General features: G+C 38.6%; 1 protein-coding gene and 1 pseudogene across 1 annotated transcript in view; both read right to left on the reverse strand.

The window, feature by feature from the left end:
* Positions 1–17: 17 nt before the first annotated feature.
* LOC125260370 lies at positions 18–9,234 on the reverse strand (annotated as a pseudogene).
* Positions 9,235–11,700: 2,466 nt separating this feature from the next.
* Positions 11,701–17,890, reverse strand: part of si:ch73-181d5.4 (death-inducer obliterator 1) — a 31,539-nt gene continuing 25,349 nt past the window's right edge. Inside the window, 5 exon segments of the mRNA XM_048177520.1 lie at positions 11,701–15,402; positions 15,404–16,017; positions 17,147–17,342; positions 17,465–17,554; positions 17,659–17,800. Of these exon segments, the coding sequence (XP_048033477.1) occupies positions 14,143–15,402; positions 15,404–16,017; positions 17,147–17,342; positions 17,465–17,554; positions 17,659–17,800 (2,302 nt within the window). The 3' untranslated portion in view covers positions 11,701–14,142.

The raw sequence follows: 17,890 nt of genomic DNA on the forward strand, positions 1-17,890 counted from the left end.
ATACACCAATAAAAAAATGCATTTAATATATAGTATTTTATTTAAAAGGACTCTTTATATAAAATACACTAATACAACAATGGCCATGCCCTTCAAAGAAACGAGGCATAAAATACAAACCTATTAATAAAAATACACATTCGCAGTTTTTCTCTTGTTCAACTGTTGAACTGCATTACAGTAGTTTTTTTTTTTTTTTTTACATTCCTTCAAAAGGCGCTAAGTGTCCTCTGCAGTCGTGTCATTTTGTTTTGTTCTCCAAACAATCAACTATGTGTTAAGCCTCGTTCTCCACTCGACCTGGCCAATCAGAACAAACGGTCATGGTCCTGACTGCGCACACATTTAAACTGGGCTGGACATGGACAACTGGAAACAGGCGTCATACAATAAACCCATATGAAAAATGTTAATCGAATGACAAACTATGGTTTCACATTCAGAACTCTGAGCATCTGTATGCAGCAGAAAACAGGACGTCAGTTGTGTGAAGACAAGTTCTCAGGTTCCGTCATATTTTGACAGGGTTCGAGAGGATGTGCTACTGAAACACAACTGGGCTTCAGCCGCAGTCCAGTCTTGCCACAGAAAGTTCTCTGGAAATCCTGAAACAGAGAGTGGATTTCTGCATGCTTATGGATGTAATGCAAGACATTTTAATACAACAAAACAAATAAAACAGATAATAGGTTTAAACACCACAGTATTATGAATGGTGATTGGTGTAAAAAAAACCAATACTGGTACTTTTAATCATAATTATAGCAATTATTGCAAAATTAGAATAGAAACATCTACCACAAGAACTAACAGCCCCCTCCCTGTCTATAGTCTCACACTTCCATAGTCAAGATCAGTAGTGCGGTTAGCGTATAAATAAAATTCCCAATCCCAATTGTTAGAGCAAGTCTCCATTTGGAGCGTGTTTATCTTGCTCTGAGAACTTCATGGAGGGTTGCAGAAGGAAGGCGTTGGGCGATTCTCTAGCCAGATCAGCCCATAGTGTGGTGTCAAATGTATGCCTCTTTTAATTAATATTTATATTTGAGAATTTTTTTTTTTTTTTTTTTATCATCTCCAAATTGATTAATTATGCAATTGCAAAAAACATGCTTTACCTGAATGATAAATTGTGGATCTTGAATTATCCTTGTATTTTCACTATGAATTGAGGTGTCAGACCACCAGTAGGTACTTCTAACACCCTTAACACTGCAAACCACCTTAGAAGTATCTCAAAATAATGGGTTGTCATGACAACATAAACATATCTTACGATACTATACCAGCTGAAGTATCACTGTTCCAAGTGGTATCACGATACCGTTCAGTATTGTGTTAATTCATAATTCAAATCTACAAAATAAACCAAAGTTTCATAAATACATAGATGTAAATGAAAACAGACCAGGATTTCCTCTGAATACTTTATTAATGAGAATAAATAACTGGCTCTTGTTACCAATCAAATCAGTGTAAAATAAATCCATCTGAGCACTGCAGAGGAGGCGCAGAAGCTGCATCTGAATGTGACATTTAGATGTTTTTACACTGTTAATGCAATTACAATTGCATAAATAATGTTATGAGATTAATGTTTTAAATATAAAATTCTGAATATAGAAATATGAAAATAATAGGCCTACTTTTAAAACTGCCAATAGGTGGCAGCAAGTCTTAATGATTGAGTCACTGAATCATTCATTCAACCGATTCATTCAAAATGGCTAATTCATTCAGGAACGAGGCAAGTGTCACCCTCAGGGTTGGGGAGTAACAAAATACATGTAACTTACGCATTTAAAATACAAAATTTGAGTAACTGTATTTCATTACGGTTACATTTTAAATGGGCGGTAATACAATTACAGTTATATTCAAAAAGTATTTTAGATTACCAAAGTGATTACTTTGAATTTTAATGTTATTTAAACATTAATGTAAATTGTGGTGGGTGCACCATTTTAATAATTTTAACAAAATAAGGAGGATCATAAAAATTGAATTTTATTTTTATTTAGTACTGTCCTGAATAAGCTATATCACATAACATATGTTTACATACTCTCCACAAGACAAAATGACTGAATTTATAAAAATTGCCCCATTCAAAAATTTACATACCCTTGAATCTCAACTGTCCAGTCATTACTGGATGATCCATTTTTGTGAGTCCCTTTTAAATGTAAAAAAGGTAATTGCGACTTTTGTCTCACAATTCTGAACCTCAAAAACCCAAGTTGGGTTGAAAATGGACAAAAAAATACTACCATTTAAAAAATACAGTATAGCATCACCAGTATTTTGCTTAAGCTTCAGTATCGTGATACTACTGTAGTACCGGTACACTGTGCAGCCCTACTCCAAATAAGACTTTTATACTATTATTAAAACATAATTTTATCCTCTTTAAGAATCAATGTGTCATACATGCATTTCACATCACTCACTGTCACACTCACAAAAACACAAAACAGTGGCATGTTTGAGGGAACCTGTTTAAGGCAGTCTCCATGAATTTCTTGAATGTATTTGAGGAAGGCTGTGGTCCACTGCAGTGTAGTGGCTTTATCAGTGTCAGCATAACAGAATGGCACCAGCAGGTTCAACTCATCACAGCACAGACGGATTCTTCTCCTGAGGACACAATTTGAGCAAAACAAAAACATGCTACATGTAATCTCGGTACCTAACAGTGAATGGTACAAGCTATAATGCAAAAAGCATCTGAAACGCATTTAATGCTGCAAACCACCTGCGATCACGTTCCTTCCTATTGTGAACTTCTTTGCGCTGAGTTTGATCCATGAGAGGTCTCGTCCTGTCACGTTTAGTATAGGACATACTGGCACATGTCTTCCAGTTGTCTGAGCCCTGTATGATATTAGATGTCCTGAGAGCCCTTGTCCGGACACGCTTGATGGGACGCGCAGCTTTACCCACCACCTCATCTTCAGTGAAGAAGAGAAAAAAAGCCAGAACAAACCAAAATAATTACATCTTTATGCTTTTCACAACAGTCCAGAACACTGATTAAAGTCATCATTTACTCACTGTTCTGAATTTCTTCCTTTCATGGAACATAAAATTTTAGTTGTAGTTGATAATCTAGGTTGCTCTTTTTTGTACATAAAAAAGCAATTTCTTAAATTATGACATTAAAGTCCATGTGAAGTGGCTTGATGAGCTCAGTATTTCTCGATGTGTGGAAATATTTCCAATTGAAACAAAAAAATTAAGTCGGCGTGCCAGGCACATGGTCCAAAAGGGTTGTACCTAGTCTCTTAATGATTCATGGGTGTGTTTTGGGCATAATGTGAAATAAACCAATCAGAGTCTCATCTCCCATTCCCTTTAAAAGCCAGGTGCACTTGCACCATGGCGGATTGCTATTTACATGGTGTAATTTGCTAACGGAAAGACTGAATACTTCTCCAGAGAGAAAACGGATCTGCTCGTGTACGAGTTTAAAGCGTAATCCTTTTATTTTTAATATATGGTATGTTTGTGTGCTGCTGAGCTTCCCTGTGTGTGTAACAAGCAGAATGTACGTGAATTGTGCACCCGCCTATAGGTGTGTATTACTAACGCGCCCTTTAAATAACAAAAAAAATTAATAAAAATAAAATTACTGCGCCATTGACTTTAGACCAGGTTTTTGTTGGTCAATGGTGCAATCGTTTTCAGTTGCCTCAAAATAGCAACACACCAACAATGCACCTGAACACACATCGTTTTCAGATCAGCACGCCTATGGGTGAACAGATGGGTGTGAGTGAATTTGGTATTTAAACAACGTGGGCGCTGGACATGAAAATGATAACTGCGTCAGGCTGAAACTAGCAAAAAACACTTGTGTCGCGCCTAGCGTCGCATTGTGCCCGGTGTATGACAGGGCGCTTAGACCCCTCCAACACTGTCAGAAGTCCACAAAGCCATCAACCAGCTGTCATATGGCAAAGCTCCTGGAGCTGATGTGATAACATCCAAGATCTACAAAGCTTCTGGACCATGTCTGCGCAACAAGCTGACAGAACTACTCCCAACAATGTGGGCACAAGGTACTCTCCCTAAAGACTTCAAGGATGCCACCATAGTGCACCTCTACAAATGCAAAGGAAACAAGACAGGCCCTAGAAATAGCATGCCCACCTTTGGCCCAACAGTGGAAACATGGCTATTGAGACATAAAAAAATAAATAAATAAAAAAAAAAAAAAGGGGGGGGGGCTTAACGCAAAGCCTGAGAAAGAAACAGTCAGCAGAGAGGCAGAGAGCAACCCAGCTCACTTGATCTGCCCACACTGCCAAAGACACTTCCGGGCTCAGATCGGTCTTACAACATCGGATGAAGTTGGTCATCTTCTTAACGGAAGGACGAACAATATGTGTGAATGTGTGTGTACGCTGCTTGTGTCCTGTGTAGATCCTTATTTGACTCTTTTTTTGTGGAACTGATACTTTTTAGTGTATGCAAAGGTCATATGGAATACTTTTATGGTGCTTTTTTGTTTTCATGAATTTGGAGCTTGTCAGCCCCTGATTACTGTATGGAAAAGAGTCTTTGTTCCAATGATGAAGCCAAGTCATATAGCTTTAGAACAACATAAAGGTAATTATAACAACTATAATGTGCTGATTAATTACTAATTTTAAAATGAATAATAAATCATTATTAAGAAAATGTTTAACGTTTGAGTGAACAACTTTAAAAAGTCTTACTCTTCAGTGTGGTGGCAGTTTGCTGGTCAGCAGTGTCAATGTAATTGACAAACGGAGCTCTCATCCCTGACTCTGAACCTTTATCTGCTCTGAAACTCAGGGTCAACTCTGCAGGGATTGATCAGCTCAGACTGTTGGACACCCTCCAATAAAAGAAAAAGGTAAATACCATAAGACATCACTCATTACCAACGACAAACAAACAGCAGAACTCGGGAACAAACAAATACTAGAGTGCATTTGAATGACCATGAAGATAAGCACCTACAGTTTTGAACAGGTGTCCTTCGTATGGATAAGTGCCTTGTATTTTCACCATCTTGTCTGGCTTACTCCATTTCTCAATTTGTGCATGTGTGGATATTCCTTGAGTGTTCGTAGAGTGACAAAGCACTGATAAAAATCTGGAAGACAAATTATGAAATCATGTCAAAATGAAGACAACGATGACTTAAAGCATGGATTCTCAAACTTTTTTTATCTGTCGAAACCCTTTGACCTAAAACTAGGGATGGGAACCGAGAACCGGTTCTCATCCGGAACCGGTAGTGTTTTTGAAAAGAACCGGAAGCATGCAAGATTTCTAAGTTTCGGTTCCGAAAACGGTTCTGGTGTAATGGGTGGGCGAAGTGCGGGGAGCACATCCTTTAATAGAGATGTCTTACGTCATGAATATTATAGCAATGAATGCACTGAAATGAAAAGCCCTCGCACGGCGCTACTCATATACGTAAGATAGAGGTCTACAAAGAAGACCCGAGACCCGAGGACCCGGGACCCGACCCGGGACCCGTATGGGTTCGGGACTATATTTTAAATGCTCAGCCGGGTCCGGGTCGGGTCCTAATCTATTACTTCGGTTCCCGGGTCTGATTAACATTGTGTCTATACCCGAGCCGATCTGATTCGGAGATCACCCGGCCGTGTTGGGAGTCAGTCAGCGCTGTGCGTGTTTTGTAACTTGCAAAGTATGAGCCGGGAAATAAGGTGAAGAAAAACACGAGTGACCCCAGCCATCAGAAGCAGAGCGGGCGGAGTTAATGCAAGCAAACGGTGATCATCGAGTTTTACTATTCCTATCGTGTGCAACAGTAATGCAAACAAACTTCAAATCTCAAGAACTGATTGTAGCCTTGCACATTCGCATTTAAATAACATAGCCTATTTCAAATCATTAACAAAATATGAACTATCACACAAATGTTTTCTGTGACGCTTAAAGCTTATGTTTCAGGTTGCTCCAGCTAATGCGCATGTCACATGCGAGCGCACTTTCTTTCTCCTGTTTTTATAATAACATTATGCCGTCTTGTTATATCTAAAGTTTTGGTCAGACTCGGCTCAGAAATCACAGAAATGACCGCAAATAAGTAATGCTAACGTCAGCGGCCATGTCACTGAACAAGCAATCGTTATTATTCAAAAGGGCAAACAGTCAAAGTTATTTTATATGTGAGTCGAGTCTCGAGATACAACGAAATAATGCAAAACTGCAAAGTCGCATTTGTCATCGTGACAGCAAGTGAACTTTTAAAGCTGGAATAATGAGTGGATTAAGCATTTCAATCGGCAAGAGTAATAAAGAGGAATAACGGATGAACTTTCTTGGCAAGTGCATCACAGTCAGGTACAAGGGAGAAAGCTATAGCCTACTAATATTAGGTAAGACAACACATTTTATTTTCGCAACTTGTTTATTGACTTATTAATAGCAATTTGCTGTGGAATAGACCTATGTGTCGATCGGGTCCAGACGGGTCGGGTCGGGTCGGGTTCGGGTCCAGCTTAGACGGGTCCGGGTAGTACATTTATTGCATTTCTCGGTTCTGCACGGGTTCGGGTCCAACTTTCAAAATAATAGTCGGGCCGGGTCGGTTCCGTGTAGCACATTTACGGGTCTCTTCAGGTTCGGGTATGAATTTTTGGACCCGTGAAGACCTCTAACGTAAGATTACAATGCAGAGAGAAAGAGAGATGCACAAAGCTGCACGATTAATCTTTAAAAGATCTCACTCTCGATTTCATCACCCACATGATCTAATTCCTAAATGACAACGATTCACCTGTGTATATTAAACCTTTGACAAAAATAAAATCGCAACATTCAAATCTGTGTTCACGCTGCCATTGATCTGAAGAGAGTTGTCATGTGTAGATATATATGGAACAGTAGCTGCCTAGAACTACTTTAGATGTGCGTTTCACTGAATATATCTGCACACCTTAGAACGTTCGTCAACCAATCAGATTCGATCCTTCAACAGCCCCGTAGTATAAAACCGCTTAATCCACAGGTAGTTCCTGTCAGTTTAATCACTGTTCTATAGAAAAGCAATAATCCCTGTGAAGCTGTGGTTTACTGTGAATTTATAACAGCTAAGGGCCGTTGTTAAAAACTTCCTTAAAGGCCCGTTGAAGTGTCTTGGAACGTGCAGCATTATTCAATATTTTGACGTAATTTCAACTGAAACAGGAAGACAGGGCGATAAATCGAACAGCCCCGTCCCTTTTTAAAATAGCCAATAGCGTTTCGTTTATATCACAGCTCGGTATGTTCCTAGACATATCGGCCTAGAAAATCGCAACTTTTCATTTTCTGTCGGTCTTAGTACACGATGTAACTATAGAAGAGTCGAGTTTTAAATAGGAAAAATATTGAAACTCTTTGGTCATTTTTGAGCGAGATGCTAACGGTCTCATCAGATTCAATGAACTATGCTAAGCTATGCTAAAAGTGGTACCACCAGACCCGGAGATCGGCTGAATGGATTCGAAAATGGTAAACCTCAACTGTTTAACTCTAGGGGAGTTGGAAAATGAGCCTATTTTCAAAAAAAGTGGAGTGTTTCTTTAAGGCTAACATATTCACACTGAAAGCTAAAAAACTAAAATTACTTTAAGCTGTTATAAATTCACTTTAAACCACGTTCATTACTGTAATGTTATGTGCTTGAGGCATGAGGTAATTTAACGCTGTCTCTTATCTCATGACTCTTTACACACTCTTCTGTGTGCGTTCATGTGTTTTGAAGGAGGTTACCATTTCCATCTCCACAGCAACACGATTATGCCAAAAACTAAAATTTATAAGTGAATATAAAGAAAAAAAAAAAATCATGATTCTTTTGAAAATCATAAATGTAGTAGAATAATACAGCTGTGTGACACAGGTTGTAACCTTTTCTCCAGGCAGACACGTGCAGGTGGGCTCGATCGCCCCTCCAGTGGCCGTGTCCCTCGCCGATGGTGCACATCTGTCCTCTCCTCCAAAGCACACTGAACTCTGTCCAGCACAGATCCTGGCACCTCTACACCGCTGGCAGGTGTCGTCTCACATCCCAGCACCCCGTTCGGCTCGTTTGCCAGCAGCATCTTGATCTCCTGAATAGATACGGTGCGTGGCTCATCTGGTGTGACGTCTGACTTGCCCACTGACGGCGAGCAGCTGATCTGCCTCTCTGGGTCATCAGACAGGCTTCCCTCAAGGTGTGAGAAGCCTGAGCTGTCTGTCTCTGTCACCTGAGCATCCATATGGCTCTGGATAATGTGCTGTAAGTACTCTACCTCATTCATTTCCATCAGGCTAAACTGTGAACTTTGACTGACTGTGACAGCGACAGGTTCAGACACATGACCGTCGTCTGCAGATGCTGCATGTTCATGAGTCTTACAGGCCACAGAGGAGCTCATCCTGAAAGACATTTCAAATGCTGTTGAATTTACCAATAAAATAGATCTGACTTGACTTCAAAACTGACTCATGTTGTTATTATGGGTTTAAAATAATAATAAGTTGTAACTCTCCACACTCACATTCAAGTCATTTGGTGTGGAACAGACAGTTTTCACAATCTAAACAATTCTCAATGGATTAAATGCATTTTATGTCTCATTGAGTATTCTGTTTAACTCAAAATATGTTTAAATGAGTAAAAATGGATGCCATTTCATTTTAACTCTAACGTAACCTGCTTAAAGTAGTAACAATAACGTTATCCCTGCCAACTATTGTTACTATGATGGTTTTGTAAATGGATCTAGGAGTTATTTAATGAGACAACAGACCCATTCTCTTACAATTTAAACAGCGAAGAAGGAAATTATAATAGTATATTTAAACAAAACACAGTCTTGCCTAAGGCCTCAACTTCCCGAGTTTTCCCGCCCTCACACACCGGATTTAACAGCTGACTGACTCCATCACGACCATTAATAACAGTATTAATGAAGCACATGATGTCTCCGAATCGTAAGAACACCTTACTGAATTCAGATTATAAGTGATTAAAGTTGTTACCTGACACTGAACGGCTCAAACAGAAAACAATAAGCGTTTGTCCCTGCGTGGCGTCGTTAGTGACGTCACTCACACCCCGCCGTCGTGTATTTGTTGTTGTTGTTGTTGTAAATATCACGTATTTATACTATTATACCATTACCATTTATACCACTTGTTTCAGCACTGCAACTTTTACACAGGAATATGTTCATTATTTATGCACGCATGTACATTGCATATGCAAATCACACGTGACTACGTAACTAGAAGCCACGTCGACAGACATTTATCGTTATCATTAATACTATTAATAAAAATAGGCAAAAGTAAACTTTGCTCACCTGATTCATTTCTTCTTTCAACACTTCATTTTTTTTTTTTTTTTTACCTTTATAAGCCACGTATTTGCACTTTACCCTTTAATGTGGTCAGAATCCATCAATGATCGTCAAAAATCTGTCCTACCAAAAACAACGTATTCAATAAAGATATACATTCATGCATTACAAAACTGAGATGGCATTTTAATATGGTTATAGCCACATATATTTAAAGGGACATTAAAGGGATCATTTATTCATCTATCGTTCTTTTGTCTGTGGAACATAAAAAGCATTTTGAGAAATGTCTGTTTTTATTTTTGTCCATACAGAGTAAGTTAATGGGCTCCGATGTTGGTTGGTTCACAATGTTCTTCAAAATATCTTCTTTTGTGTTAAGAAAAATACAGGGGGAGAGTGGGGTAAGATGAGCCATTTTTTACTTATGTGGTCCTCAAGATAAGGGAAAATGAGGCAGAAGTACAATGAAAGTATTTAAAGTAATTTCAGGATATTTCCTATCATTTTAAATGATCAGAATATGACAAAGGGTTCTAAAAATATGGCTTCTTTTAAAAAAAGTGTTCATGTGGCTCATTTTACCCCAGGTTAGGGGTAAGTTGAGCCGAGTCAGTAGGTTGGTGTAAACTGACCATCTAACTGAATCTGAATCAAATCCATGTGAAATTGTAAAGATAACCTCTTTAAAAAAATATGACCTCTTTTGAAAACTAATTTAATAATCAAATCTCCGTTTACAAATATTTATATTTCTTTTCTTAAAGCTACCTTAAACAACATAAAACCAACCAAATGAAGTTGAAATTTCAATATCTTTAATTGTTCGCATTTCTGAAACAATATGTTAAACACCAAAGTTGTAACCTTAGTTGTAACAGAGAATTTGAGTAAAATTAAATAATAGCTGAATTAGAATGAATAAATGTCACTGAAATTAATAAACATTTTAGTCTAAAGGTTCTTGACATGGTAGTTTTTCTGCAATGTCAACCATGCTAGGCCATTAGAGACTACAGGTGGAAAGATATATATGATTAAACATCCTCTGGTTCGTATCAGAGAAGGATTTGATAAACTCAAAAAATAAATAATAAATAAATAAATAAACCAGTTGCATAATATTACATTGAAATTATACCAGTTTAAACTTCAGAGATTTAACTTAACTTCAGTGTCTTGTGGTGGGGTAAACGCTGGCTCAATTTACCCCACAGCATTTGGCTCACTTTGCCCCAGAGCTAACATTTTGGGAAAAACAAGCCAGCTTACCAATTCAGGATAATATTTAGCCATATGATTTGCATGGTTTTATACATTGCTAAATTACCAACGTGCATCATAAATAGTTTTAGACCTGGACAAATTTGCTTTGATGAAACAGCCATTACATCTGTTATGTTAAAATTTAACTTCGACAAGCCAAAAACTGTTTTTAAAGTAAACTGGCGGCTTCCAATCCTCCCATGTGCTTCTCCTTTTAGTCTGGCAGAAATAATGGGTAGTTCTAAAATATATGGTCACATGACAATAAAAGGGTACGGTTGCCAAGATACAGGGGGTGGCTCATCTTACCCCAGTCTCCACTACAACGTGTCTAAAGGCACACCTTAAGAAAAATGTGCTTTTCACTACTCCCATAGTGTATGATTAATTATATATGTTTGTATTGAACATAAATGGTGCAACAGATTTTGTGTGAAAATAAATCATAAAAGTGGTTTATTTTAATCCTACAAATGTATGAGGTGGTGAGGGGGGCGTTTTACCCCACACAGACACAGGGCAAAACCAGCATGGGGCAAAAGACACACAGTATTGATACAAATGCTTTAGCTAAAATAATGTTTTTAATAAAGTTAATACTTGTTCAAAACAATCACTTTAGCAAAGTTTGTACTATTTTCTATTAAGTTTGTACTAATTTTTGTTCAATAAATATATTTTAAAAATGTAAAAAAGATTTAAAAGGAAAATATTCTGAAAGCACTGAATGAGATCCCATAATAATTTAATATATATTTACAGTAGTAACAATAAATGATATTTTATTATATATGATTAATATATTTTTAAATATGATGGTTTCAGTATAAATATGGGTATTATCTCTAAGATGGACACCCAATTTGATATATATTTACCATCTGAATCTAGCCATGTCATGTCATCAAATGGAAAGTCAGTCAGCGGTTTATTATCAAATGCACCTTTACCTCGGTGTGCCTTTAGCCCCGCTGTACCCTTTGTCATTTTGAAACTACATGGGTGTGAGAAAAATGATGACAGAATTATTATTTTTGGGTGGAGAATCCCTTTGAGAAAACACAACTAGAGATCATTAAGTGCACTGGTCAGACTGTGTGGTTCAGCTGTTTACTAAATGAAATCAGTGGAAATAGACAAGGTTCCATTTTTTGAAATTCTGAAATACTTACAAATGTACATTTAGAAAACTACTTAAAAATCTATGAACATAAATGTACACTGCTATTTATAGCTCATGAGAACATTTTTGCAATTGCAAGAGATAAAAAAAAATAAAAATAAAAATAAAACATTCACAGACTTTTGTCGGTAGTTTACATGAACATGTCCTGCTTCCACAAAACAAAACAAAAAACAAAAAAATTGTTTCTTTTTCAGTAATCAACTTAAAGTTGATATGGCAGGGTGAACAAACCTTCAATCTTTCAAGAAACAACAAACAGATTTATCAATAACTGCTTTACTTTCCAGAACAGTGTATTCTGACTGAGATCTATCAGTGTACAGGCTTATAACAAAGTCTTTCTATGCTTGAACTTGCACATATTTAAACCCTCAGATGGGTTGTCTTGTTCCTTTATTCCCCATCGATTCTACTTTTCTGACTGAATCAATATCTCCACTGTCATATTTTCCTTCTCTGTTGTTGACTATCTCCACATATTTGCCCTTTTTTCATCTCTACATCTGCCATTGCGTCCTCTTGCCCTTCTGCATGCCCGTCCATAACCTCTGTCCTGAACATTTGGTTCTGCCGGTCTACTTTCATACTCGACTCTTTGTTCCTCCTGAATTAAACGTTTTGAGTTTTCACGTGGGTGAAGTTTAAAACTGTTAACAATGCTTGGATTCTCTTCACGAATGCAATGTCCACTGACATCCTGTCTTATGTCAGGTAGTCCCTGTGACCGGTCACATTCGTTGTGGGAGTTACGTCTGTGTACCTGGGAAGTGTTCAGATTAATCGGACCTCCAGGTGGGTGGGGAGTAGACCAGATCGTCGCAAAGGGCGTATATTCGTCTGTTTGGGTTGGCACTCAAAAGTTGTGCGTGGTTGCCCCAAATTTTGAATCTCAGATTGATTCTGATGTAGTGGTTTCCTAAACTGAGTAGGGGTGGTAGTAGAATGGTTGGAATGAAAACCAGATGAATGGGCTTCATTATGGTCGTCAAAACTGTCACAATTTTGAGGTGAAGGTCTTCTCTGTCCATGGAAATCAGGAGATGGTTCTCTTTGGCCCAAAAACTGCTGGGGTGAATCAAAGCGAGGTCCCCTCATTTGTGCATTCATTTTATGACCCCTTGCAAAAAACGTCCCACCAATGCCCCTTCTTCGTCCTCTAAACTCAGATTTTTGAAGCCCTTGTGGTTGAGCTTTGATTTCAGTATATCGTTGTCCTTCAAACTGGCTATGCGTTGGCCCACTTGCCAGGTCTTGAGCGTGTGTTGGAGCCCGTCTTGAAAAACCTGTTTGTATTCTGTCTTCTGCATCCTCTGCAAATGTTTGGTGGCAGTTAGGGCTTTTCCTTCACAAACATCTTGGGGAGAAGCATGTCCACTTGCTTCAAAGCCTGAGGACTGGCCCCTGGGCTGACCAAATTTAGGACTTCTCAACTCTTCTGATGGTTTCCACTTATCAAAGGTGGAAGGTTGAAAATGCTCTCTAGGATTAGGAGGTCTAAAATTGCCCTTGTGCACAGGGACAGGCCCTAATAGTGACTCTCTTTGCTGAAACTGGACAGATTCGTCCTTATGAAAATGCTTCCCCTGCGTGGAAGATCTAAATTTTTTGTCAGACAATCTACCAGGCTCTTGAAAATTGCATTCATGTATCTGGGCAGGCCTGGGTTTCTGACTTTGATGGACCTGGTCTGTCTCTTCCAGTGAAAATCTTCTGAGCATATGGTTCGGATGTTTTTGGCGATCAAACTTGCCATGCTCCCATGTGGGGAATCCTTCTTCTTTTTGAGAAGCACAAGGTTGAGTGTTGTGGTCTGCATCATGCATAAAAAAGTCATCTCTTTTATTTTGAGGCAGTTCTCCGCAATAGAATTGATCACTGTCAGATTGAGGTAAGTTTCTATGTTGTGAATGGAAAGCCCTTTGTGGGTAATCTCCTGAATGTAATTTGTCTGTCTCATTATGTAAATAATTCAACCTGTGAACTGGTGGCATGCCTCTCTTTTGATCAATCTGGCCAGGCTCAGAAAAATGAGCTGTTCGGTTATGTGGTGGCTGGGTAGATGGACTTTTGGGATCATGGTGAAATGTTTGTGGCTGTAATGCTGGTGTAACTCTTTGTAAAGGCAGGTCAGTATCACCATGGGCAATATTACCTGTGCCTCGCAGACAGGGTGTAGGCAGTAGTGGTCCTTGTTTAGAAGACAAGTTAATTTTGTTTGGGGGCAAATTATCTCTCTTCATTTCAGATTGGTTAGAAAATGGCTGATTTTTGTCAAATGACTTATTTAATAGAGGCTGAGAACAAGCTACCCCTGGATTCTGGAATGTCTGAAGTCCCTGGCTTTGATCAGCCTCATGCTTTATATTTAAAGAACCACCTTGCTGAACTTCTGCCAAGTTGTTTGTCTTTACAGTTAGTCTCAATTTGCCCTGCAGACTGCATGCTATCACTGCCTGACACCTGGTCAGAGTCATGTTGTGAAGATTGAGTGTTATGCTCTGACAAAGGTCCAAGCCCTTGCTGGTCAGTCTTACGAGACTGGCCACTGTCATCCTGCGAAGATTTGTCCCTCCGGCTTGAGTGTGAACGATGACTTCTCCTCCTATTCCGTGAGGGTGACGATGAGTCTCTGTGGTGGTGACGATGATGCCTGTTCCTTGATGATGTAGCACTCCTTCTGTCACTGTAACTTCCCCTAGAGGGATGCTCTGATGACTGTCTGCTTCTATGGTGTTTGTCTAAGACATCCTTTGAGGATCTAACATGTGATGCTCTTGAAGATGCCCTGTCTTGGTGGTATGACCTGTGTTCACGCCACGACCTCCTTCTTGGTGACCTAGACGTGCTCAATGTGGACTTTCTACTGCCTCCTTTTTTGTAGTTATACTCTGAACGTGAGCATTTAGTGTTCTGTAGTTGTGCAGTTTCTGGTGACCGTTCTTTTGGCATTGCATTATCAGAAGCCAATTTCTCTTTATTTGTGATTAATGATTTGTTCACTTCTATATCCTTGGTCTCTTCCAAGCTTAATAATTCTTGCGCACTTTCTTTTTCTACAGCCTCGCATTCAGCATCATCAAACTGCACATCCTGGCTGGCTTTTCGACAGATCCGTGGATCCCTATTCTGATTAATTATTGGACAATAGAGTGTTTTTTCTATTTCTTCCTCTTCATCCCTACCAAACTGTGGTGGTGGTGACATCAGAGCATCAGAAACAGAGAAATGGGCCATGGAAACACCAATGGCTTCCTTCTGAAGGCGTAGATTTTCTGCCTGTTCTTCTAACTGTCTTTTCTGTTCCTCTATCTGCCTATTCAGCTCTTCAAGAATTTTTTGCTGCTCAGAGAATGTTGTACTTGAGATTTTATCATTGTAATGTGAAATTTTATGTTCAGAGAGAGTGGATTTGTGAGGTAAATCGTTACTTGTGAGGTAATTTTGCATCTCCTCAAACACTGTCTCGTCCTCTGGATCATAGGCTACGTCACTTGTAACTGTAGTGGTCTCTTCAATATTTTTAGCCTCTGAGGTTTTGGGTATATTATTTCTGACAGTATGAGCATTAGCAACTGCACTGTACTCTTCCTCTGGATCATACGGTCTCATCATCATCATCATCATTAGTAGTGGCTGCATATAGAACTTTAGGCTCCAAAACTTCAGCTGGAGTAAAAGGAACCAGGGCCTCATTAGAAATAGCTGGATCATACTCCTCAGGATCATAAGGCCTATCATCATCTAACTCCATTGGATCATCATGTTTGGACATCTGTTGACAAGGCTGAACCTTATCTGTTGACAAGCTTATATTACACTCTGTAGCATCAGGGGGTTGTTTCTTTGGACCAAATAATGTGTTAAGTATGGTCTGAAGTGGGGTGGAGTCTTTGGATGGGCCTGTGTTTACAGATGGGGTGGGTGTCGACACAGATAACACTCTAGATGGGCCACACAGAGAGCTGGCAGAGTATAATGGGTCTGGTAACCCAACTGAAGGTAAAGATCCACAAGGGTTTGAGTTGAGGAAGAGATCAGCATCACAAGCCTTAATGTTATGTTGCCCAAGATCATTTAGTGAGGTAGAATTGCTGGTTTCCTTTCCATCCGCACAAATCAAGGACCTAGATTTCTTTTCGCCAACATCTTGTGGCAATCCCTCAGGACGCTTCAGTTTCTGACAGACTGCTAACCCTATTAGGATATTAGGGTGATCCTGTTCAAGCCCTAAGAGAAGTCATAATATAAAAAGGTCAAAATCATTATCACCTGATGTTGAAACAGATCAGTTTATGTAGTAGGGGTGTGACAAGATCTTGTGCCCTGAGATCTCGCGAGATTAAAATGTGACGAGATTTCTCGTATTGCCATGACGGAAGTGTGAGGGTGAAATTAGCATAGAATATGCCGGTGCTACATTTACATTACGCCTCCACTGTCGTTTTGCTTTTTATAAAAAAATAAAAACCATTTAATTCAGTTGGATAAAGGTCGCTTCAATCCCATCCAGCTCATCTAACATGAGCTGCAGAGTCATACGTAGTCCAGCAGGAATCAGAGTTCACTGATCACGTGATGAGAGTAAGTGACAAGATGACTGACAAGACCATGGCGGAGCCTAAGCATCTGACAAATGTCTTATCTTGTAGAATGTGCATTCAGCACTGCCGCTCCCTATTCACAGTGTATGTACAATCACGAAAGCGAAAGTTAAACGCAAGCATGCATTAAAACGCAATTTCAATTTCATTGCAAATATCTCCCAATATGAAACCTATCTTAGGCTGGACTGTGTAGTTGTAACCATCTCTTAGCTTTGTATCATGCTTATAGAAAAATGGGTCTCTATTTGCACTATGAATATTGAGAGAGTACTTTGATTATGTTTGCACTTAATAAGACTAAGAGAAAACCGTGTTATTCATTTTTATTTATACTATACTATACTTATATTTTTATTTTTATGATAAATTTGTGGAAAGGAGTTCAGTTAGGAGGTCAAAAGTTGTAGAAGCTCATAAATCATGTACAGATCTAAGGTCTGAAGAGACTCATATGAAATCATACAGGAAAGAAGCCAGTCAGTCATTTGAGTTTGTGGCAAAACCTTTTACAGTGTTTGAGTATTGTTGTCTTTTACTGCATATGATTTATTCATACTCAGAAAGAAGAACTGAAAGGACAATAATTACAAGATAATTAGTTAAAACATTTCAAATGCACCTGCAGACTATTTTTCTAGTCATGTATTTCATCACTGAGGATTTCTTAAAAATACAGTGTAAAAATCTTGTGTCTTGTCTCGTGAGCTAACTGTCTCGTCACACCCCTAGTATGTAATATGCGCATGATATACCTGGTCCCTCTATGGGAAGCAGTGCTGCAGGGATGGACTGTTTTGCACACAGCGGAATGAGGTAAAGATCTTTGATGTGTTTACAAATATTAGAAACAACCCCAAATCTCCTACGACTGTTGAAATATGAAAACAGGGACACGTATGCAACCTCCTCTTCATCAGAACTTGGATGAAACCGGATTAATGACAGCTCCTGTATTCAAAGAAATAGTGCAAATGGATTTTTATCAAGGGCATTTATCTAAATAATGTGCATTTAATATAATTATTATTTTATTGATGTTATTAATAATGCATTTGAGGTCATGGGCTTACCTTTGCCTCTGATGTCTTTATCAAATCAACATATTCCCAGACAGTCTGAGGTAATATCCTGCCTCCAACTTGTATAGTGTCTGGTAAGTCCTAAACAGAGAATGCATACATGTAACACCCAAGAAAATGTATCTTATTAAAATAATAATAATAATAATAATAATAATCATTTAGTTATGTTTAAAAAGGCCAACCTCTTTCAGAAAGTCAGGAGAGCCAGAAATTAAATATCCCTTTGTGACGAATTTGGCCACCGTTGGCATGTTAAGAAAGCCTTTCCATAAAATGTTCTGTTTAGATAAAAACTGCCTTGTTCCTTTATCGCAGTCTGCCAGCCTTGAAAAAGAAAGCCACATGATTAGAATGCATTAGAAATATTTGTGCCATTTAGGTTAACAATTAATTATATTATTAGTATTATTCATT

The sequence above is a fragment of the Megalobrama amblycephala genome, linkage group LG24, assembly GCF_018812025.1.
Source record: "Megalobrama amblycephala isolate DHTTF-2021 linkage group LG24, ASM1881202v1, whole genome shotgun sequence".
In the NCBI taxonomy this organism is placed as follows: Eukaryota; Metazoa; Chordata; class Actinopteri; order Cypriniformes; family Xenocyprididae; genus Megalobrama; species Megalobrama amblycephala.